Source organism: Ammospiza nelsoni, chromosome 8 (assembly GCF_027579445.1).
Source record: "Ammospiza nelsoni isolate bAmmNel1 chromosome 8, bAmmNel1.pri, whole genome shotgun sequence".
Classification (NCBI taxonomy): Eukaryota; Metazoa; Chordata; class Aves; order Passeriformes; family Passerellidae; genus Ammospiza; species Ammospiza nelsoni.
In genome coordinates this window covers 21166209-21191982 of record NC_080640.1, presented here as the reverse complement: position 1 = coordinate 21191982, position 25774 = coordinate 21166209, and the positions used below count along the sequence as shown (strand labels likewise).

Here is a 25774-nt window from a genome sequence, read left to right as displayed (position 1 = left end):
GTTGTTTATTCTTTATTGCTATAATAAACAAATGACCCTAAACAAGTTACAGAGCAGTTGTCATTTATAATGCTTTAGTATGTCTGTAAATATTAATTGATTTCCATAATAAAAACCCCAATTAATGGGTCTCTTTAGCAATGGAGCTAAAATTATCTTCGCAGTTTGCTAAGCAAAAGTGTTGATCAGGATGCAAAGTGCTGTCCCTCAGAGACAGCTAGTTCATTTTCAGTAGAAACAGAAAATGAATATGATGCCAAAGACTTCAAATCTCCTGTGGCTCTAGACATAGTCCCATAGATACCCATAGAGGAAATGACAGTGTGCAGACCCCACTTTCCTCTGTCCTAGGAAGTAAATGAGACTTGTCTTCCCCTTATAGCTCTCCTCAGACATAAAAATGGTACCATTATCTGGTCAAGAGCATTTTGATTCAGAAGCTATATTTGTAGCCTCTCACAGAAGTGTGATTCATAGGATTAGAGTTAATAGGGGAAAGAAGGTTCATGTGAATCAACTTGTACACTCATACATACCAACTATTAGCAATGATGTAAAATTAAACACTATTTTTGCACACAGCGTGTGTCCTCTGAACCTACACCCAATTCTGTCTGCAATCCTGTTAATTCAACATCACTCCTTTGAAATAACTCTTGATTTATATCAGCACAAGATTGGCCTCGGAACTCTGTAAATAGTTACAGCAATTATAAGAAATGTAATAGCATTGACTAATGGCTCGTGAACATCTTCTAGGGGCAAAAATTTGTTTTGTTTACTTTATTGAAGGTGTGGGGCACGCTTAAATGTCATTATTTTCTATATCTCACTGCCAGTTGAATCTCTACTTTATTTCTCATATTAAATAATTTTTAGCACAAGTAAACATAACACTTTGTTTAAAAGATGGGGAAGAAAGAGGTCAACAGAAAATACTAGTTCTGCTTCAGTTTGTTGCTAATAAAACATTTTTAAAAATATATACATGCATATATATATATATATATGGAAAAAGTGCCCTAAAGAACAAGCTGCAGAATTTTTCTGGCATGTGTCACAATGTTTAAGGTTTAGAATGGCAATGAACTCTGTTGAAAAAGACTTTTGAGCACACAGGAGTATTGCCATTTGCCCAGCAGGCACTGATTTCAGAGGCAGCTGAAACTGCGCCCACTGAACTGCCAGGACTGCACTGCTCTAGCTCAGCAGGGCTGCTGGAGACAGAAGGTCCTGCTCAGAGCTCCAGCCTCTCCTCTGCCTTCTGTCTGGGCTCACAAAGGGCTGGAGGACTCAGGAAAGGCAAGGGGTGTGAAGTCACAGGCACCAAAATCAAGAAAAGGTTCTGCAGGTATTTATTTCACTGCTACAACACAATGACTGTCTGCAAGTACTACGAAGAGCTCAGATCAAAATCAGTCCTGAAGACAGGAGAGATGGGTTACAATAAACAAAGCCCATAAATTGTATGATCCTGGTATCTATGAAGAGCAAGCTCTACCACAGTGAGCTGAGCCATACCAGTGAGCACAGGGTGACACAAAACCACATCTGGCCTTGGATATTAGCAAATGTGTCTCTCCCTGCACTGTAAATCCTACACGCACTGCTTTGGGCACTGTACATCTTAGTTGATCCTCACATGTAAAATACCAAGCCATACAACTCCAGCATTATTTTTTGAACTGTGTACAGGAATTAGAAATACAAACAAATCTATTTCTATTTGTAAATAGGTAGCCAAGACTCATGAACACACACAGATGATGAGAGCTGGAATGTCAATGTCCAGTGTAAGGAACCCATCCCAAAGGTGTGTCTGGGTTACAGGGACAAATGTTTTGCTCACATACACTCTTCAGCCTTCTGAATTGTGGCTATGAGGACTGTGCAAAAATGAGATCTCTAAGCTCAGAAACCAGACCATGTGTGCATACACTGACCAACACACCAACAGGAAACATGTATGCTTGTACTTCACTTTGTGGTATTCTACAGATGTATTTTAAACCACTGCACAGCTAGGCCACCAAAACACTGTCCTATGGGAGAATCTTCTGACAAGTACCAACCTATAAATCATGTCAATGCAATTCCTACTCAAAAGCTTATTACGGCATTAGCTAAAAACAAAACAAAACCAAACTAAATAAGAGAGAGAAAAACATATTATAATTTGATTTTGAGTAGGACAAAAACTGTATTCTGCCTCACATTTTTCATACATTAAGCATATTGCCCTAGCGGGGTAAACACACCTGTCAAAACTTGGAAGCTTTCTTAGCTATACCTCAGTTTCAGAGTGGTGAACACAGAAATCACATCATTTAAATAAATGCCATGTTACATGACAGCTTTTTTTATGCTACATGATAATCTGAGAAGCATGGGTTGTCAGTGGAGGCAGAAATGGGCCCAAGGCACTTCCATTTCACTTGAGCATCAGTAAGACTGAAAAGAGAAGGAGTGAGCATTAGGTCACTACAGAGCAGCTCTGAAGGAGATTTTTCTTCTGGGAGAATTTATATTTAGTTTCATAAATAAAATCAGTCCATTGGAATGAGAGAGACAGCCTTCCCTAGATATATTACTAAAAATAAGGTAATGTATATATCTGCTTCTCCTTGAAAAAAAAAAATTGTTACTAGCTGAACATTGATGAGGTAGCTATACCACAGAAATTCTACAGCACTGCCATTAAAAATTCAGATTACATGTAGAAATTTCAATTTTTCACCCTTTTATCTCAGAGCTCATCTTTAGAATTTTACATTTTTTTTTCTTCTCATTCTATATTTGCAAGCTCCATGTTGCCTTTAATTAAGATCTCCCAAGACTACTTGTTTGCTTTTGAAGAATAAAACATGCTTACTAAATCAATTTTATCAGACTTTAGCAGGTTTTAAATCTATTTAGATGATGTCACTGCAATGGAGACCAAAATTTATTCTAAGGTCAATGAGGAAATATCCTACTCTTAAAATGCCAGTTGAAACAGAGAAATTCTGCTGTTTTTAATGGAATTCTTTAAGGGTTATACCAGCCTAAGATAAAAATATGGCCCAAAATAAAGGAGCTTATTTTTCCCCTACATTAGTTGCAGATAATTTATTAGATAATTATATTTTATATATATATATATATATATATAAAAATATATATATTATATATATAAAAATACTCTGAACTATGATCTTTGTAGTATCATGTTACCAGTTTAACCATTGACATAAACAGGATGGTAAATCTATCACCTTTTAAAAATAACATCACACACATTTTGATGTAAATTATGCACCCCGGAATTTTTACAGTTATTGACTACACAGTGGATTAAATTAATTTCCACACAGTTACTGTAATATCAGCTTTGACATAGAGTTTCTGGCAAGAGCTCTTGGATCATATGTTTGTGTAGGAAGGCCTTTAAAGCATTGCAGTCCCCCCATATATGTGCACACACAAAGGGAACCCAACAGGCTTTATAGGGCATGCGTTGTCATTTCATGTAAACCCCAATGCTTTAAAGTGAGGCTGCTTGACAAAAGCAAAATAAGTAACCTAGGAGAAAAATCAGAATTGTCCAGCCTCTGTCTCTGCAGAACATTGTCAGACTCCTATCACTGCCTGTCACTCCTGGTTACTTTTCCTTTAAGTATTAATTTGCTGAATACTTCAAATTTAAGTGATTCCAAAATAATACCCAAAATGACACACTTATCTTTTTAGAAGCAATAAAATATTTTAAGATTAATCAAACTCCAGTTGGTGCCTACAGGTGAGTTCAACTCATGATCTCTGTAATATGTATTATTCTTATATTGTCAAGATGACCACCAAGATATGTTTTAGAAGTAAAAGAATCCTGCTCTGAGGAGTTTCCAATCTGAAAAGCAAGGTTGGTAAGCAAGTAAATAGATGTGTATAAGCAAAATATGAAGACTCTGCTGATACAATTAAGTTATAAAAAGTTACGAAAAAAGGCAAGAAGCAGATACTGCTTTAAAAACTGCAGAGACATGCAGGAAAAACTCTGGTTAGCCTACAGAGTGAGATAATTTGAATTGCAACTCAAAAATGTGGAAAAAAATGGAAAATATTTGTTATTTGTTGCTTTTAGAAGCATTTTAGCAGAAAACATATACTTAATGGCTATTTAGACAGTTTCACTGCTTTTTTTGGCCATCTTTTCCTAGAGGAAATAAAACCAGATTTAAAAGGAAAGATGTTAACATTTTTAAAGAAAAACTTTCCTTTCTCTGTGGTAACAAATATAATGCCTGAAACTCTCAACTTGCCAAATTCATCCTTTTACCAAGCTTCTACTCATCTTTGTCTAATCACTTTTCCTCTTTCCCCACACCCTTCACCATCACCTGTTGATTTTTGTTGATTAAAGCAATGACTGAGGTGTCTACTGCTGACCAGGAGGCTAATTGTAGCCAGTGATCCTGACACAATCTGGATTTTTACACTTACACAAACTGAGAAGGCTTCATTCTTCTTCCACATAAATACAAATCTGATCTTGTTGCTGCTACTCAGTGGTAACAGGGAGCAGACGGTGCCAGGGAGGAACAAAGCTGCTTGGAAGCAGACTAATGTTTGGAGCAGGATTCTCTGCTGAATGCACTCATCAAACTCAACTTTTGAGCCTGTATTGATTTATTCAGCCAGTCTCTTATTTCCTTTCTGCTTTAATTCTTAACTACCTGTGCATTTGCACATTCAGGATAAAAGAGGAAGAGTGGTGCTCTCCTCCTGCAGCTTGGAGCTTTCTGAGCAGTCTCTGGTTCCCAGGAAGTCCATAGTGCTCCCCTCCATGGAGAGGGGCTGTCCCTCCCCACACATGTATCTGACTGCAGCAAAGGGTGAGCTTCAAGCCTAACCTATTCCTAGAGTTTGCCTTGGCCTTAGAGAGCCAAACCTCCTTTCTCTTTTTTATCAACTTCTAACATAGTTTAATTTTTGTATACATTTCCCTCAGCTATTGGAGAGCACAGCTTCACGTACTCTCACCTTCTAAAGCAGTGCATTGTCTCCTCCAGAAGCCAACACACAACACATATCACAACACAGATATGTAATATGCTTTACTTTGTCCTTCCAAACATCTGTTTTGGCTACATACACACAAGACCATTTTATGTTTTCTGCACGTTACTTTTCACAACAAAACAACTGTGGCCTGATTTTTGAAATGTTCAAGCTATCTAGACAAGCAGGAAATAAAAAACAATTCTTAGGTTCTTTTATAATATTTGTTTTTAGCCAAGTATAAAAATGTCAGTGCAAAAGGCAGATACTTATATTTCATGATGTTCCAAAAATTGAAAGAATTGCATTTTTAGCATTCTACTAACTAAAGTGTTTACTGCTCACAAAAGGATTTTCATATTTTTGTACCAATTTACAGCAAACAATAGGTGTTGTAATGTAATCCACTGCAATTGTAATTTTTGACCAAATTGCTGTTGATAAATAATGCAAGTATTACGTTATTAAATTTTTTACAATTAGGTGACTGAGAAAGCTGTTTATTGCCTTCTGTTCTACCCTCTGTTAATAAGATCGTTGTTGCAGATGTTCATGTGTGCTGCATTGATGTTTAATGGTCCATGATGCTCTAGGTGGTTCCCATAACCTTGCTTTGTCTACTATAAGCTGACTCAATTGATATGATAATAGAGAAAAGAGGTCTGAAACAAGCTGGGCTGTACTGGCACAATTTGCATAACCTTTAAATTTGCCATCACTTGATAGCCAACTGCTCCTAAAAATTCTTATTCAGTTGTCAGCGAGGACAATGTACTGTACAAACAGCATTCTGCACTTGGACAGGTGCGGAGGGAAGAGAGGGCACGCACACTTTGCTGCACTGTTGTATTCTATCAAGAAATGTACTTATTATCAAATTTATACAGCCAACAATTTGGAGCACAGTTCTGCAGTTCCATTTTTGATCAATTGCTATTAGACACAACGCATGGCCTGGCATTTTTTCAGGTTCACAGTACAGTATCACAGTGTCACATTACAAGGGATATAAATATTTGGTTCCATAGATTCCTCTCTGATTTAGTTTTGACTGCTAATCCCTGGGGCAGGCAGAAGAATCAAGACGGATTAGGGAGGCAGTGGGGGGCACAGGGTAGCGAATTACAGCAAACAAAATCAGTGTATGCAGCCTCCCAAACTTTAAATCTGCTGTCAGACTGCTCTGTGCATTCCTTTTGAACAAACATTGGTGTTATCTCATTCAGTAGGTATAGCCAAAACAATATAAAACCAGTCCATGTTTACCCTCTTCACTAAATCTGCTGTCTGTATATACTCTATGCCAGGTCTGCTTACTTCACTGTCTTTATTATTCATAACAAAGAAAACAGTTAGGGTGAAAATAAGACAGAGCCTACTTTCATTCACATGGGATCAACTACATAAACATTATTTTTGGCATCCAGAGGTTTATATCCTAACTGCCACTTCACAGCTCAGGTGTGTCAAGGCCAGGTCATTGGTATGTTTCACATATGGCATTTAAATAATTTCCACTTTGCATTATCTCTAAGAGCTACTGTGGAAACATAGATCATAAAATCTCACAATTCCACCTTTAGACAATTAACCATTTCAAAGCACTCCAATTAGCCTTCCACATGCCCTCAAAGTTCATTCTAGACATTTTGTCATCTTGCACAAAATAAATTCCAAGTCCTCAAAGTCAGGTAAAGCAGGACCCATTCAAATCCACTTTGTCTGCTTTTTCTACTATCGAGGATCTCTGCACTGTCCCTCCTGGAGCTAAGGATTTGTCCTCCATTCAGCCATCTACTTCCCACAACTTTCATTGTCTGAAATTGGATGCTACAGTAGAGAAACTTCTAATCAAAGGGTCAGTTCCTGCAGTTAATTTTCATCCAGGGACACAATACATACCCACATTTTACTCTCCTTCCACTCTGTGCAATTATTATACAGAGACTATTTGAGCAGGTGAAGATTAGAGGCTTGAAAACATAAGTTCCATCATTTATGGCAAAAGCATGACACAGATAGCTACAATTTAAACTTTTCTACAATGTCCATTCAACTGTAATCACAAGATAGGAAATGAAATCTCTAAATTAAAGATGATGGGCTACCAGAGTCTGTAGGGCACCTTCTGAGTACAGATTCTGCTGTTCAAACTCCTCTGTGATGATTTGTTATGAAGTGAAGTGCTGCCAAGTAAAAAACAGGCTAACACTGCCAAAATAATGGAAAAAATATCTCCTAGAGAAGATAATCTGCCTAGGTGCCAGTGGTCAAAGGGTGCAGTTTTTGTGCCCCTCACTTCTACCACACAAAGACCTCTGGGTAAAATGTGTTATCAAATCTTTCAGCTCACATGAAGTTTGCTATCTCTATAACCTCTAGGTAAACTACAAAAATTGAATCACAGATTCCAGACAAGGTACAACACACATAAAGACACATGAATCAGTATAATCCATTAATATTCATGAATGTTTTAAGTTCTCCATGACCATAATCAATAGCCAATGAAGTGAAATGAGATCTTTCCATTGATTTCAGAAGACACAGGCTTGAGCCTCAGAGACAGCAACATCACATTCTCTCAAGCACTCCAGCTGATAACATACACTTTGCTAATTTGCCTCTTCCCACCCAAAATTTAAGGAATAAACAAGAGATGCTATCTTATTTCAAAGTGGTTTTGTGGAATGAGCAATATACCATCATAAAGGTCCATATGGAGCATTTAGTATCTTTAACTGAAGAGCAGTCAAGACCACATAGCTACCCATGTTGTTAATGCCAGAATGAGATCCATAAATAAGATCTGTTATTTATTTAAGGAAACACAAAAAAGGCCTGAATGTGTCATCCTCCCAAAAGGTTGAGATTTTGTTTTGCTTTAACTTTGGTCCCTGGAAAGCAGTGATTCTGACTCTTACGTCTTCTAACAGATGTAAGCCCATCCAATATATTTAAAGATTGATAAGTAGAGTTTTTAGTTCAAACTGGCCTTGACCTTGGGCAGTGTGACATTATGTGAAAACCATTAATGGTCTGAAACCAAAGGAAAAGCTCCTTAATAAAAGCAAAACCATACAAAGGTACAAAGGCAAAACAAAAAACCAACAATCCCAAAACAACAAAAAAAATGAAGTTTTATTAAAACTATTGATCCTGACCTAGGGCATTACAGACATTGATCTTCCCACATCTCCACAGGAAAAAAACAACTTAAGCCAACAAATTATTGATCTATTATGAAACCTGCTGAACAAGCCATACATTTAATTTCTTACAATGAAAAAAATAATCACACCAAATTAGGATACTGAGAAAATCTATTTCTCAAAAATTATTGGTAAAAAAATACTATTGGATTAATTTCATAAACCAGACATCCTGTTAGTATGATTCAACCCTAAAATGTTGGGAGGTGAGAAGTGTAAGCACTGTAAACCTTTAAAGTACAGGTTTCAGATTTCAACTCATTAAAGCACATGTTCTTAGGGAGAAATGGCAAGTGTCCAACACTGAATACTGCAGGAACACGACTGCACAGAAAAGGACAGTGGCGAACTTTAAACTTAAAGCATACATTTAATTAAAAGTGTCTAGGATTATTATTTTCTATGAAACCAAATACTAAAGATTTGGAGTTTCTTCCATTTTTTCAAAAAGATATATTTAGACTGACATAACATTGTAAATGTAGGGACAGTTGCTGAAACACCGAAAATCACCAGAATTCGGTGTTATAGGGAGATGGGGGGGCAGGTGGGTAGGTAGGTAGGTGTCATTTTCAGAACACAAAGATAACCTTGACAAAGTTGCATCAGCTACATCTATATGTGAAAAGCACAACTTAAACTTGGAAGGCTGTTCTACTTCCAGTGCTTCACACTTACTGATTCTGCTGTTTCACCATCCTTTCCAGTTGAATTCTATAATAAAATTGGTGGTTTTCAGCATTAGAGAAAATAGAGTTTGTTTTCCTTATGTGGCTCTGTCCCTGTATTCTTTGCTTTTTGCTTTGCAGACATCATTCTACAGCATTAACAGCCAATGCTGAAGCTACTTCTATTCCAACTTGGAACTTGATTCTTTGCTGCTAGATGGAAATTAAAAACAAAGCACCATGTTTAATGCCTCATTCCCCTCCACCAAAACCACTGCAGTTTAGAGGTACTTTCTTTCCAGAAAGAGAATGCTTATTTGGGATTCAATGGCCCCTAAATCAGTATGTTACTGTAAATTCCTTCAATCTTGCTCTCCAGAGTCAAGCAAGAAAGGCCTGAAGTGATTTAAGGGGTGCCTTACCAAAATCCCCCTGCCTAAGTCCAGTTTCAATGTTAACTGTGTGTGCCAGCTCTGGGGTAGCATCTCCTGCCTAGATATACCATTTCTGAGGGAGCAGTGCTGCAGGCAGTCTTCTTGTGAGATATTTAAATTAATTTGGGATAGTAAAAACAAAAGCCGAGAGTGAAGAATGTAAAAGTGTCCAAGATTCAAGGGCTACAGAATTCTTTGTGAATCAATGCAAAAAAGGTGCCCATTTAAAAAATGACCTAGCTTTAAATACACAATGATGGGCTCTAAACCACAAATTACCACACCATAAAGAAAATTTGAAGCCATAACAGATAATTCTATGAAAATGTCAGATCAATCATAAGTGGCAGCCAGAAAAGCAAGAAACTGTTAGGAACTATTAAGAGAGGAATACAGAACAAAGAAAACAACAAAATTAAGCCACTTTGTAAATTCCTCAGGAACCTGCAAGTTGAACATTCTGGTCCCCCACTCACAAAGACTAAGCAGACCTGCAAAAAGATGCATTGAAGGGTGGCTCAGAGTGTCAGAATTATGGATCAAACACAGAACAAGTAAACAGAATACAAAAAGAGTTTGGAAAAAACACTCGTCCAGGGGAGGTAAGCAAGACTTCTTCAAAATCAAAAGTAAAAAGCCACTGTACATGAAATGGTTATGGACTGGTCAAGCAGGATGTATTTCTTATACATAACATAGTCTCTGTGACACTCCTTATCACAAGACATGTATAATAAAATCCTATTCTGGCCTATTCAGCACAAAGACAACATCTCTAGTCCACAAATCCCCAAGCAATATTTTGCTGGAGTGTAACATGGAACTATTACTCCAGATTTGCTCTGGTTTTATCCTCTGTCCCAAGTTCCCACTGTTGTACATTTGCAAACATCACGTAAGAGATAAATCTTTGATCTGCCTCAGTCTTGTTTCTACTCTTTCATTCTGTATTGCCACTCCAATATCATATAATTTCTACTACCTAAGCAGTGGATTTAGCTATTAATAGTTATGTCTCCTAGAATCCTTTTTAGAATTACAGTATAAAAACTCAATTCCTAAATCTATGTATCAGTATCTGAGACACAAGCACAGAAATTCTTCCTTGGAAGAATAAATACAGGCTAGTTCTAAGGAAGGGAGTAGTGGCCCATATTTATTGTCATTTAACAAACATGCATTTTTCTACAGCCTAATTTTTCCTCAGAAGTGTAGAATGTAAACTCATTGTAGCACCTGAAAATGGAGCTAGGTTTGATATTCCTTACTCCTGGTTATTATACATGAATAAGGGATTTCCCACCTTACTCTCAATTTCTGGGCTAAATTGGTGTATTGACACAGTAGACCACAAAAGAATCCTTTTCTTAAATCAATATGAAATTACTGAAACACACACATGTGCCTACTTACATATGTGCATACCCATTCTTTGAGGTGCAACACTTGGTACACTTAAGTCCAGTCAAGATACCTGTATCCAGGAATTTAGGTTTTAATAATGTGTTTCACCTCTCCAATAAAATGCTCAGTCTTCCACTCCCATGCAGCATAAAAGCATGAATGGTCTCAGTTACAAAAAGGTATTACCAGATTTTCTATCCATTAATCCCTACCAACAAATGCTAATTATTAATTTATATTTTTTAGTTTCATAAGACACAAAAAACCTGATTATTTTGGGCTTTCTGGCTCACTTGTTAAGCCATTAGGGGACTAAAATGTCCTTTTATATTTTCTAAACCCACTTTTGTTTTTGAAATCAACCTATTTCTGAATATAAATGTACAGGGAAGAGTGAAAGTGCGCAATTGTGTGAAAAAGAGAGCACATGGTAATAAAACTCAGCTGCTATTTCCCTGGGTCCAAGGTACTACTCTGGAGTGTATAAATGTATAGGAAGCCTAGTTGATAAAATAAGGGCAAGTCAAGTTTTTCCTGTCTCGAAGGCCAAGCAGGAAAGCTGTAAGCAAGGAAAAAAAATAACATCTTTTCTTGCTTCTTAGAGAAGAACACATTATGCTCAGGAACTTACAGAAGAAGAGCTGCAAACAGACCCACCATAAAATGTCAGCAGTGTCAATAGTATGAAATACTTCTCTGTTATACAGCTATGCTTACAGGGTAACATGTTGGTCTGGGACTGCAGCACAACCTGATAAAGAAAACCTACTGACCCCTGTTTAGAGTGAGCTACATGCTTGAGCATCAGCCCTCTTTATTCCTCTCAAAAAGCATACCCCATCATGCTATTGTGAGCTAAGAATGGCTCTTAGAATCTCTCATTCCACACCGAGAATGTGATAAACCTTCTTAAAAGAACAGGTTTAAAAATCTTCTAAAATACTTAAGATCTAACATACTTACAAAGTAAAAGGAGTTTCATAATTCACAAGATATACTATCATTTGTCATTATTTTAATTAAGATCAGGTTTTAGTTCTATTCAAACATAGAAAATTTTAATTAGTGAGCATATCTGCACATATTACCACAAGAACAGCTGTATTGGGTGACACCAACATCCATTCAGCTCAGTTTTCTGTTTCAGATATCACTATTTCTTCAACAGCAAGAGCTTGGTAGGCAGGCTCCAAAATTTGGTAACATTGCAACTTTATTGTGACATATTAACTTGGCTACACTGCACTGACTTTAATTTATGGACCAGATCAAACAACAATGATAATACAAAAATCTACAGAGCTGTTTCTGCATGCACTATGTGGTAGGTGCACTAATGAAGTTTTAAGATGAACTTCTCTCTTTTTACCACATTTGCCCAGACTGCTAATAGATTTCCTGAAATATCTCAAGTAATATGTCCCAAAAAATGAAGATTTAAGTGGCTAGTAGAGCTCAACCTGGCTTTAATGCTTGAATCCTTAGAAAAACCTATGTTTCACTGCCATAGTCTAGCAAATGAGGTTAGTACAAACATGCCCTTAAATAGAGGTGGTCCTGCAAACATCAGGGGGGAAAAAAGAATGGAAAATTCTATGTTCAGCCCTGAACATGCCAGATTTCATCATTCATAACTTGAAAAATGCTGAAGTGATTTTCTTTAAATTTGGATTGTTTTTCTTTCCTCTATTAAAGCTATAAAACAAGCCAAGTTTAAAGTTTGTAGTTTCAGCTGGTCTTGAATTATGCAAATATTTCAATATAAAAGCATTTTCCATTGCTGAACTGATTTTGCTCAAACTTTCTGAAGATTTCCCTCTGAGCCAAGACCAGTCACAAAATGTATCTGACTAAAAGCAATTTGTTTAAAACTGTTATGAGCAACTCTGACAAACTTTAGAGCACACATATAGATAGGACATCTATGCTCCTACCAGAGCTTGTGATTTTTAGTGCATTTCTTAAAAGCTCCAGCTGCTGAAATCAGGAGACTGCATATGTTCAATAACTTCCCCTGCTTATGTATATTTCTTGTGGCTATAGAAGAAAGTCTTGAAATGTATCCTGTAGGCTTAGTCAAACCTCAAAACTCAGTCAAATCTGGAATCTCAGGCCTGCTAAGAGGGATATTATGGAACAAGGCTGTGGTAGTGGGACTAGAGTCTTGATAGCCAAGTAACTCCCAGGACAGCTGAGGAGCATCTGCACAAGAAATTAACCCAATGCTGCTCCTTTCCCTACGTATAATCCTCTGTGCTGAAAGCTTTTGTCACAGGTGTCTCTCACAGGCTGGCTTTTCCACAAGAGTTTTATCAAAATTCAGTCATGTTGGGGATCAGTGATAGAGAGAATTACAATCTTTTTGTCTGTGCTCATTCTTAAAGTCACTGAGAATGTCCAGCACCCTCCAAGTTTTTCAGTTAAAAAGATAAAATTCAACATCACCAAAAAATGCACCTCTGGCTGCCCAGAGGTGTTGCAGATATTCCCAGCCCTGGAAGCATTCAAGGTCAGGCTGGACAGGGCTTTGAACGACTTGTTCCAGTTGAAGATGTTCTTTCCCATTGTGGGGGCTAGGACTAGGTGACCTTTAAAGGTTCCTTCCAACTCAAACCATTCTACAATTCTATGACATGGAGAGGAAAACCTCAGACCACAATAATTTCTTTGTGCTCTGTGGAGTCTTATTAGAAGGTGACAGTTAATTAAGTCAACGCTTCATCTGTCACAGCTCCTGTATGCCAATCCTAAACACTCCTTTCCTTCCCTCTAAAACATACTGATCACACTCAGATTGAATTTGAGCTTGCCTCTTCCTTGCAATGACAGAGAACAGGAAGGAAGGGGAGAGAAAAGGGGCCTTGGGGCTGGAGTCCTGTGATGGAGCAGATATGAACAGACAGCAGAAAGACCCAATGCACTCCAGGATAAAGACTGAGAAATTTTTCCTCTGAAAACACAAATAATTCTGACAGCCAAAGAAAGTGGATTGACAAATGGGAATGGCTTAGATTGAGACTGCTGATGTAGTTTTTTATTCTTACTGTTTCATTGATCTGCTCCAGCTGCATGGACCTCTAAGCTGTCTGTCAATCCATACGTGACTTCCTACAGCTTGTGGTCTATTTGAGGTAAGCCACCAGTATTTTTAGTTGACATTAAAACAATGTTGTATAAATTGCAGCCATTCATAAGATGACAAAATCTTTGCAGTATGGCTAGGCCAGATTTTTGGAGGAAGGTGTTTTTCAGCTGTCTCAGTCTAAGCTCCCTCTCTCACATGCAAGAACTATATTTTCCAATCTGTTTGGTCAATCTTTTCTTTTGGCAATAAGCCGTGCCCTTCTGCCCTATGCTCCACTCCTAAAATACCTGTTGTTACTTCCATTCTCAGAAATGAAGAACTGTCGCCACAGTCATCTCCACATGTAATAACCAGCTGTATCTGCACTTCTTCATATCACACACACCTCTACTGTGCCCTAGAAAGCCCAGGTCAAATTTTCAGCATGTATCATTCTGTGCCCCTTCACGAATGGCCCAGCAATCTGCAACAACTCCTTTTATCCATCTTATTTCCTATCCTTCCAGCCAGAACTGTATCCAAGTATATCCCCTCATAATTTCCATAACCTTATCCTCATTTGACCTACACAGAACTCTTCAAAGAGGTGTACCCTCCTCTCACAACCCAACCCCATGGTTGCCTTGGCTTGGAACATCCTTAGCAGGGCCTTTGACAGAGCAAACAGAGCTCTGTTACAGATGTCCCCACAGCCTCTGGCTGCCTGTCTCATTTTGCCAGGCATGGGGCAGGGGAAGGGAAGGAGGCTGGGGGTGGCCATCTGGCTGTGACTGCACAGAGCACAGCCCGATCCAAGCCAGACACGGCTGGCCCTCCTGGTTGCCAGGGCACTGCTGACTCAGATCCACCTTGCCACTGGTGGACCTTCAGGTCCCTTTCCACAGTGCTCCTCTCCAGCCTCTCCTTCCCCAGTTTGTACACACAGCCAGGGCTGCCCCATCCCTGTGGGCAGGGTGCAGAATCCAGCACTTGCCCTCGTTAAACTTCGTACAGTTGGTGATTGCCCATTTCTCTAATTTGTCAAGGTCTCTCTGCAATCTGTCGAGGTCTCTGCATAAACATGTTCAACATAACAAACATGTTGTTCTTATTATTGTTAACCTGGACAAAATATACAGCAGAAGGTATGAACAAGCATACCCAAATCCATAGCTGACTCTGCAAATACTATTTTAATCTAGGCACAAGCTCTTTGAGACTTCACTGTTCCCTTAGAAAGGCAAGATAAACAAGTACACACAGTCTGCTTTTTCAAAAAACATACCCCCATGCATTAGAAAAAAGATAACAATGTTATGCTGGTAACTCCTAAATGTAGTAATTCTTTTAAAGATAATTTAGAAACTTTTATACATTCCACAGCAGGTTGTAAGTGTAGACCTAGTTAGCTCTGAAATAAGTATGTAAGCAGCACTCTATGCCATTTCATGGCATCATCATATGCTAAACTAAGGGACACATTTTCCTTCTTCCATTATTATTTTAATGTGAGGAGGTGGGAAAAAGATGGTCCACACCAAAGGAAAAGGGGGAAAACAATAACAAATTGGTATCTCTTTCGAGAATTGCCCCACAGGCCAAACATTTTTATGTTCTTAATCATTATTAAATGACTTAACATGACACACAGAGCCTGGCAAATGATTGCATCCTGACACAAGAACGAATTACAAATGAAATGAAAGATCAAGCTGTATTAGAGGACTGCCTCTGGGAAATGAAAATCTTTAATTCTCTTTTATTATTGACATTTATTTGGCTGCCACGAATAACAACATAGCAAAGAGATTCAGCTATGCTTGTGCACTGAATAGCTTATCCCACGGCTCAAAACTGCCTTAACATTTATCATGTTTGCTTTTGTAGCTGACACCATTGCATACAGTCTCTATCCATCTCACATTTATCATGCATATAAAGTGCATTCTCTAATTTAAGTTCATTTCATAGCGAACAAACAGCTAAGATTAGCAAGTGTCAGTCCTCAAATAAGCTCCCGGTTGTAAAAATATCAAAGAAGGGATTAATGGATTTGTTAACAACTCCAGTCTGAAGAATAAAGAAAGTACTCAGTGAAAATTAAATAAGAGCACAGGAGGGTTACACATAAGATTTAGGTTTACTACATTATTACTAGCTCATGTATAAAAACATTTTTATGCTGCTATTTTTCAGTCAAGTGTACAATACTCAAGTGGAGTGCCTCCTCATGGGCATTCACAACAGGCAGTAACTCTCTGGAAGGAACACTTCCATCATCATCAGTGCAATACACATACCCAGCTCTCAGTGACTGCTATCTATTCCCTTTAAAACACTTTGTAGCTAACAAAATAGGGGAAGGAGCAAACTGCTGAAGAAATAATTCAAACTGCTGCTAGGAATGATCTTTATAGCAGTGACATACCTGCTTAGTGCCTAGCCCTGAAGCCACAGTCTGAAGCCAATTCTGATTTTGAGGCAAATATTGTATGAGTAAGCACCAGTCCCCCAGGTGCAAAGCTTCCTCTACTTCACTTGATTTCCAAAGGAGGAATTCAGCCCAGCCTAATAACTCACCTTGTGAAGGAATGAGCTACTAAAATGGCTCACCACAGCACATGTTTTTAATAGCTTTATTTAGTCTAGAAGCATAGGTGGACAGAATTAAAGAGACTGTCAAAAGGTAGGCAGTCATGTTTATAATGCTTAAATCTGTGTGTCGTACATCATCAATTCAGACAGCAGAAACTGCTTGAATCCTGCTAGAACACCTTTTTCCCACGTACTCTTATGAGAATTGAAGAGCAGACGGCTGAGAAAAGCTAAAGTGAGACTTTCTGCTCAAAGCAAAAAAAGCCTGGAAATTCACTTAGTACTGGATTTCACTTCCTCCTCTTTGCAAATGTTTAAATATACTACACTGTTGCACAGCTGTTCTCAGCAGGCACAGTGTATTCTTGTTTGCAGCAAAGATGGCTACACAGATAAAATCTCAAGTCATAAAAATCTAAGTAAAACCAACTGCATCAATATTTTAAATCTATGTTATAAAAATGTTCAGAACTAAATTCTCAGGCATTCTTGTGAAATAATAGCTTCTTAAATTCAGACTCCTGAAACAATTAAAAACATAAAAGATGAGAAACACAGAGTAACATCAAAAGGCAAATGGTCTGACTACCATTTGAAAATTGTAAAACCTCAACTTGTAATTGATTAGCTGGAATATTTACTGCGGGTGACAATGGAGATTTGGAAAACATACCTGTAGCCAATACAGTGTCATCTTTGCCTTGGGTGAAGACCACAATTCGCTGCCTTTTAGTGTTCACCTTCGGCAGGGCTTGTGTCTTCCGGGCTATCTCTTTAATGTCTTCAGTCTATTAAGAGAGAGAAAGAAAATTCTTGTCACAGCATACTGGAGTGGTGGGAACTTTATTAGCAGATCAAAGATTTATTTTCTTACAGCAAGGTATAAAATAGACTTTAGTGTCAGTAGAGGAAGATTTTTAAAAGGAAAGAGGGCATTTTCCTAAGGGCTTATGTAGTACTATGAGACTATTGTTTTTAATCTTGATAATGATAGTTCAGCTATTCCAACCACCGCAACACTGCAAAGCTAACAAAGGAATTACAGAACATTTCTTAATGAGCAATTAGTGGGTTTCTCTGCTGCTGACTGGATTCTAACCATACCTATCATAAAACTAAAAATAAAATTGGTTAAGAGAGTACTTTGGATAAACTCCGAGCCTGGTTTTCACCCAATTTAGCCAGGTTTTATACTATGGTCACACCTCTGACTTCAGCACACTTACAAATACTTTCTCTAACTTCCCTACAATAACTGATCCTATCAAGCAAACTGTACCCCTGAGAGGGTGTGCAGCCCAGCTCCCACTAGCTGGTTGCATAACTGAGATGCAGGGAAGCAAAGGGCAAAAGGAATTTCAGTGGGGCACAGAACATAACCAGTTTTCTGCAGGAAGGCTCACCTGCAAAAGCTTCAGAAATCTTCGCTTTAAAAGGATATTGTACTTCATTCTGCATGTAGGTAGGAGCAGAGAATGTGGCAGACTGAACCAAAGCTCTCATTCATCCAGTGTCTTACACATCAGCAAGTTTGGAATGTTTAAATTAATGCAGTAAACTCTAACAATACCACTTGTCACTAGAATATTATAAGTTCTATTCTCACCATTGCCCTATGATCGAAACAAAAGGGTTTCAATTTCTAATTGACTTGGTTTCCAAGCTCATCTGTAATACGTATTTCTGTTATTTGTATCAACATCAAACCCTTTTATAATGTTATATGGGAAACTTTTGCTCTCAGATTTCTAACTCAAGTCAGTAAGTTCTACAAATTAACTTTGGTGTAACCTATTTCTTGCCATAATTGATATATATATAGTTTTTTCTGTTATTTTTATAACATTAGGAAAGGAGTATGTATGACTGTAACTAATCACTGTGCTATTTACTGTGCACCACTTTGTTAACATCTGTGTTAAATAAAGCTGTATTTTTCCCCCAGTTTCTTCTTTGTGCAAGGAACTGTAATGAAATACAGCAATGGCCTAGCCTTGAATAATATGAAAACACAATAATACTTTCTGCATTGCTTTGTGTACTGTTTGTTATAATTCCAAACTCACCTGACACAATTACTATTACAGACAGAGAATATGCCTGGGTTAATATATTTACCAGCACCCCTTAATGTGAAAATACCTACATTTTCTGCAACACTTTCAGCCTCCCTCTAGTTTCTTCCCTAACTTTGGGTAGTCAGTGAACCCATTAATTTATATACATGTGGCAAACATGAAAATAGTTTCCTTTTATTTATTGGTCTCTTCTCCTCTTTCTAAAATTCTCTCCTACTTTTCATTTCCATATATGATACTCTCACTTGTGTTATTTCTTCCTCCTCCTGCTCAGATGGCTAATAAAGCTTTTAGAAGGCAATGCCTGCTACCAGAGAAGAGCAGAACTGAGGGCAGTAACAGGGGCCATCTTCCCACTAATTCTCAGAAGGCAAGGAGTCTCTTAAAGATGCCAAAGAAAAAAATTGAAATTACTGCTCTTCTGTTTTGAAATGTTTTTTAAGAGGTTTATGAACAGCAGGTATCAGCTGGTGGCACAAGCTGTTGAATATGGGATGGATGGAGAATGCAGCCCTCAGCCTGGTAATACACAGGCTTGCCAAAGCCTTGCCACAGAAGTTTAACCTCAGTTCTGAGCTACTTCAGGCCTTGGGAATTAAGAGATCCACAAACTTATACACAAAAAAGCATCACGAAGATCAAAGGAAACAGGGGACAGGAGTTTAGTTTTTGCTAAGTAGGAAGTGGCTACTAGTGACTTTATTAGGCACATTTTCAGTGGAGTAAAGCAGGCACAGAAATCAAAGTGCTTGAAAATATTTGTACAATGTATTTACAGGTACGATGAATTTTAAAAAGAAGATTATGAAGTTATAATAGGAGAAAATGGCATAATCAAGAGATGATTTCTTCAGCCTAAGGAAGAATAAAGATTAACTTAGATGAAGAAAAGAGGACCCTGAGGAAAGAGATTGTGAACAGTGATGGTAAGGATGAAATAACGTAGACAGGGAAAAAAAGTAAAAAGCACATATGTTTTCAGGAAAAATTTAATATATAATAAGCATGTAACAGGAGAAGGAAAATATTTAGGTCAAAAAGGTAACTTTTTTCAAAAAGCAGAAATTTCAAGACAGAGAGGTTTGGACACTTCTGATTTTGCAGATTTTGGAAATAGCTGACTAGTGTCTTCTGTGAAAAGTAACTTGACCATTTTTTGCCAAAATTACTTCCCATACTAATTTTTCTCAAAGGAAGAGAATAAAACAGAGCTTCAATGTGAGTGTTGAGGAGGCTTTAACTTTTGCACAGGTTTTTTTTGAAGGTACAAATGTGACATTTTACAATATGTGACTATTTACAGCTGAAGACTGCAGAGGTACTAATGCCTCTCAGTTTGTTGTCAGGTAAACATCATCAAATGCTACCATCTCTGATTTCTGTTCAGAATAAATAGCCAAAATGTGTAATATTTGTTTTGCAGTGATTTTTACCTGCCCATTTACTGAGTCTTTCTTACACATCCTGTGCCTCTGGACATAGCTGAATGATAAGAGTAAACTGGTTTGTGGCTTAAAGCCTCTACACACTCCCCAAATACACAGGATACTCCCACATACCCAGTTACATATTTGAACCTGATTTAACAAAGCTGATGTACAAATCTCACTGAAGCATGATTTGCCTGTTGGTGCTGCACCTGAAGAATCTCACAGTGGCACTCATGGCAGCAGGTCAGTGGGATAGAGGCAGGTGAAGGAAGCGTGCCAGGTGTCCCAGGATCAGACATGGCCATGGGCCAAACTGCATCCAGCCAGAAGCACTACCAAGCCTTGTCTTCTGAGTCTTGCCCCTGAGCAGATCCCAAATAGCTGGGACTGCCATAGCCCTGACCTAAACAGACATAAATCCTTCCAAAACAGGGCACTTGTGCAGTGTACCTCATTAACTTAAAGACCTAAAGCTGGTCCAGGGTAACAAAACTCCCTCTAATATGGTTCCCCAATGAATATGGACTTGGAGGAGACCTCGAACAAGAAAAGTTATTTTGCATGGCAGCTGCTACTAACCCCTTAGATATTTACTGTCTCCTTCTTTTCAGTTTGCTTCTTGGGTGGACAGACAGAACTGAACCCTAAACTTTATGTTTAAAGTAGTATTTTGTTTTCCTAACTTCTATGTAGAAGGAGCAGGAAGTTACTTTTTTGTAAAAGCAAAACCTCATAAGCCTTTGTTATTTGAAAATTAATGGAAATGCCATCAAAATATAAAGTTTGTATAGATATACACTATCTATATCTATATATAGTTTAAAAATTACATAGAACATGAAATTCACAAAAAAAACCCCAATCCCACAGTGATGTTCAGGAAGAGACAACATCAGAAGTAATGTTCTATTTTTGATTATTACAGATAAGTGTTGCTCAGGGGATAGAATGAGGGAAATAATGGTCTTCAAATATCGTGGCTGATTTTATAAAAATAGTTTGTGTTTCAGCAAAGTACAATGGAAAACTAACTGTGGGAATGGTGTTGCATAAAGATAAAAATTCCTTTGACTGGAATTTCCCTAACAAAGAAATAAACAGATTTGTGTCATGGAGGTGTTGTCTCTCACCTATAACAAGATTTCATTTCTTCAGAAAAGGTGTCTATTTTGCTGAAGTTCTCTTAATTGTAACTTCTCTTTTTTTTTCAAAAACTGTTTCAGATACATTGAACTCATTTCATGTGTAAAAGATGAACTCAGTATACAAAATTGTTGGAATTACTGTGAGGCAGAACAAAAAACCATAAACAAACAAATAACTAAACAAAAGAAGCTGATCACCAACTGATTTTCTATGCTAAAAGATTTCTGATTAAAAAATAAAAGTCTTTCCAGGTGGCAATTGAAATGCAGCCACCAGCAACTTTTAATCACTTCTATGAAAAACATCCTCTTGATTTTTGCCCTGGTCAATCAAGTCCTTTCCTTTAATTTGCCATGCTTTACCAGTTTTCTCTTCTCAATATAAAAATCAAGCTTTTGAGAGTTGCTGGGAATTTTTCTTGGTTTTAATTGTAAGGCTAATTGAAGCTCTTCAAGTTTTTCGTAAGATACTTTATTATCAGTGTGATATTTTTTTCTTTTGGTCTCTACAGCACAAAAGGAAAACAAAATTGTGGACACTATCAAGTTTTACTCATCTCTGTCAGCAAACTTGACATGTGAATTGTTGCCAAGCAAGGGAGTAATAAGAGATAAGATCATAATCATTGTGCACTTTACTGATATGCTGTAATCAAATGTGGCAGATTTAGGATGTTCAGGAGGAACTGTGCTAAAATCTCTAAGCATGCACTAATGGAAAGGTTAATATGATGGTAGTTAGCAGAAACCAGCAAAAGCAGTTTGTCACTAGAGCTGAATTTAAACCAGGCACATTCAAAGTCTTTAGCTCAAGGGGGCAATAAAAATATAGAATGGGTAGACTTAATACACTACTTCCTTTCTTTTTATTGTCTAGCTACCAGAGGGTACCAATAATATCTTATGCTTCATATTTTGGAGGCATCTGTGAAATTCATTCATTAGCATAAACTCAAAGTGTATTTTTATGCCTAACAATACAGATTATACAAATGAAAACTGACAGGAATAAAAAGTCTTGATTTCTACAAAGCAGCCACGTGAATTTGGGAAACATAAAATGCAATGGGACAGCCCACAGTTTTAATAGCTAAAACAGTGATGGCATTGATGTACCTGCTGGCGTATGGTTCTAAAGAAATCTAAATTGTAGAACAAAAGCTGTCAGTCTTTCCCTCTTTTTTTCTATGCAACCAATCACACCCAGAAATGGCACACTCGGGAAGCGATGTGGTTTGAATTGCGCGGCTTCTATTATTTATGCAAAATGGGTGTTGAGCAGTCAAACTCCTTTCTATTCTTTTACACTGCAAACAAATCAATTAAGGTGGGTCTTATTCCAGTGAAAAAGCAACATGTAAAAGGATTTACGTGTGTTCGGTTCTGCAATTTAAATTTCAGTAAGATCCCTTACTATCTGCAAAATTAGCACAAGCCTTGTCACATTAATTACACTATTTAAAAACTGCCTGTTTCAATTGGTTAGAGACCAATAGCTGATGGTTCTCCGGATTAAGATATCTGAATGTAGCCAGTGGGAGGTAGTAGTCAAATAAATATCTTGAGAAGATGAAATCAAAAGCTCTGAAAATCACTGTAAAATCAACAGTATTTACTTCAAGAAAGTAGAGGATCAGACATTTTTAGAGCTCAGATGGAAAACACCGACTCAAATATGTTTTGAAACAATTTCCACACTACCTTTTCTAAAAAGCAGCTGTTTGTAAAAAGCATAGTTTACATTAATCAGTACCTAACAATTTTATATACAACCTTTCTAAAATTCATTTGCATAATGATAATCCGCATATGGCAGGGTTTAAGTTATTTAAGCGGTGTTATATTTCACTATTTAGTGTTGCTTCACCATGCTTTAGCAGTGAATCCTTCTGGAGTGTAATGCAGCTAATGAGGCAGCTTTTTAACTGAACAAACTGACAGGTCCCATATCTGCAGAGGCAGCTTGAAACCGTGCCCAACCTCTCGGCTTCCCAAGAGGCTTTTCAAAATTCAATAAATAACATCTGTAGGCGATGTTGGGTGCAGACCTAGCAGAGTGCGTCATAACACTGAGCTGGCAGAACAAAGAAACCATGACGACTGCCAAGTTTCCATGGCAACCGCTGCGAGGCTTGGAGAGTATAATAGCACATCAATCATTGTCCAAAAGAACTTCATTATCAGCAAGAAAAAAACCTTTAGGATCTGTTTAGTGTGCAATTGTGGGTTAACTCACCTCAAAGCCTTGCTCTCTAGCAAAAGTGGCAGCTTCCTGAAATAATAAAAAAAGAACAGTTAATTATAAAGTGCTAGATAATGAAGAAATAACACATTTTGAAACTCATTCAGCCAGTTTTCCTTTTACACGATTATCTCAATATAGCCATATACAGTTGTGCAATTCTGATAGCCGCACCAAAAGCTTCCCCCTCTTCCCTCAAGCCCGACAACAGTACAATGTCAACACATTTCACAAGTTCAAATAAAGAAGGTACAATATGATTTTTTCCAAGTAAGGAAAGTTACTTCTGCAGATAGGACTTGAACTTGGAAAAATCCGTCACATATATTTTTAATTGAAATTGTACTATCTCCATTTATGAATGACACTTCATGGGATACATGTTATCAAGCCATTAAAAAAAATAATTTGTCATCTACAGTGCATTAAAAAATCAGGATCACTAAATGTGTTCAAACCCTTGTGGTAGAATCAGATGAGCATTTAAAAATATTCTGATGTCTTAATCACTGCTTTAAGCAATTTAACTATGTTCTTTTCCTGAAAGAACAGAGGAAACATCATGGTATCAGTATGTCCTCATGCCTTATTTATATTAATAGGTGCAACTAAAAATCTGTTTTGAAATAAAAGCAAGGGAATGGAAGACAATAGCAATGTTTTCCCCTTACTTACTTTCTATCTTAACATTGGAAATACTGCAGAATACCCTTGAAGTATTTATGTTTTAACTTGCATTCTTCCAGATTATCTTTGCCAAGTAATATTAACAGAGGGATAATCTAGAGCCAAAATGATGAGTTGATCTACGTAAACAGAAATGGATACTGTACCAAACCAATCCAGTGTGCCTACGAGAGGTTTTAGTGCTTCAGAAAACACACAGTTGTGGACCTACATGATCTGTCAATCTGGGGGCAATAGAAGAATTTGAAGTGGGTACAATTGATTATAACAACAGTAAGTTGAGGTTAATAAAATGTGATAAGCTGAAAAGCACAACTCCTCAGGCTGCTTCACTGCAGAAACATAAGGCTGACCGGGTTACCCTTAGCTGATGTTGACAGAAAAACTGAATCATGGTCCTGACAATTGGGTGCGGGCAAGGTTAGCCACTTTGACAATTTACTTACAATTGAATCCCTTCTTGTACATCACACAGTCAATGACATTTGCTAGCCTGGCTGTCAAGAAGGAGTGTAGGGTTCAAAGATATCATGCAGTGTTTTCCTAAACCAGCATGTGATTAACAAAGCCTATGCTCATATGAAAAAAGGAGCCTTGCAAGCTTCCACTCCATAGTGATGCACTTACAATGAACTGCAACACAATCAAGAAAGCCTCAAACGGGACTGTGACACAGAAGAAAAAATAAAATAGGAGAAATAAGGGAGCAATAAGGGGAAGAGAATAAGAAAATTGACTAAAAATTATGTCTTCTACCCAAATAATTTCTTTAACCTCAGGTTTTTGGTCATGCAATTGAAATCGGAAGTTACACTGATCTGTCCTAAGGGATTTCTTTGAAATCCCAATACAGCAGGACATTAACATCTGTGTTAAACTATTGTCTGGCCAGGAAATTGGACACCGGTACATGAAATAAAAACTGTTTCAGTGAAGTGGTGCTTTCTTGTGTGGGAGACTTTGAGAGAATTCATCTTAATTTTCTGTACCCATGCATAGCACATGTGTTTTGGAAGACCTGGCCCTTCCACAAGAAAGGATAAATGATTGCACATTTGTTAAAAAGTATCTCATCTACAGATTCTCCTGCAAGAGCGTCATCTTTTAGCCTGGTCTGCTGCCCAGCTACATGAATAATGGCAGCCAGCATAAAATCAGAGATTTTCCTGCAGTTGACCTCTAATCTAAGAGTGCCTGAGCATGCCAAAGAACAATAGCAATCTTAATTTTCTTCTCTCCTATCAACTGAACCTCAGAATGACTCCTGAGCATCTTATTTCAATAAAGATTGTGCCTACAGTCCCCTACAAACCAGCCTTTCTCAGAACAAGATCTCGTTAAGAATTAAGGCCTTTCCAGTAAAAAAAAAAAAAAAAAAAAAGCTCAAAACACACATTTGGACTGTAGAGTTTAGTGCTTGTGAAACGCTGAGAAATGTGAGGCAGGCTCTGATTGCCAGGGACAGTTCAAAGTAAATTAACCAGATAAAAGCGACGAAAACCTTTTAGTATCTATTCACAATAACAGTGAGAACAGGAAACAAGCAGAACCCATCTGTGCAGCCCTAGGGCACCTCATACTGAGCTTCACGTCTCTAATAAAGTAGTCAGGTTAAAGTCTAAGTGGATGTAACATGTGGAGACTGCTTGGGTTACAGCGGCCAGCCGGGGCGTTCCCTGGTGCAGGTGATAATCAGTATGATAATCACTATATTTACAGGCTTTCCATTTTATATCTGACACTGAAAATCACGAAGAAGGAGGGATTAAGGAAATAAA

The 25774-nt window shown here is 37.7% G+C and overlaps 1 protein-coding gene across 2 annotated transcripts in view; it reads right to left on the bottom strand.

The window, feature by feature from the left end:
- ADK (adenosine kinase) overlaps positions 1-25774 on the bottom strand; it is a 266529-nt gene that overhangs the window by 23113 nt on the left and 217642 nt on the right. For both annotated transcript variants that reach the window (XM_059477017.1, XM_059477018.1), the window contains exons 8-9: positions 23304-23339; positions 17088-17202 (exon numbers count right to left, since the gene is read on the bottom strand). In XM_059477017.1, the coding sequence (XP_059333000.1) occupies positions 17088-17202; positions 23304-23339 (151 nt within the window). The remainder of the gene's footprint in view (positions 1-17087; positions 17203-23303; positions 23340-25774) is intronic.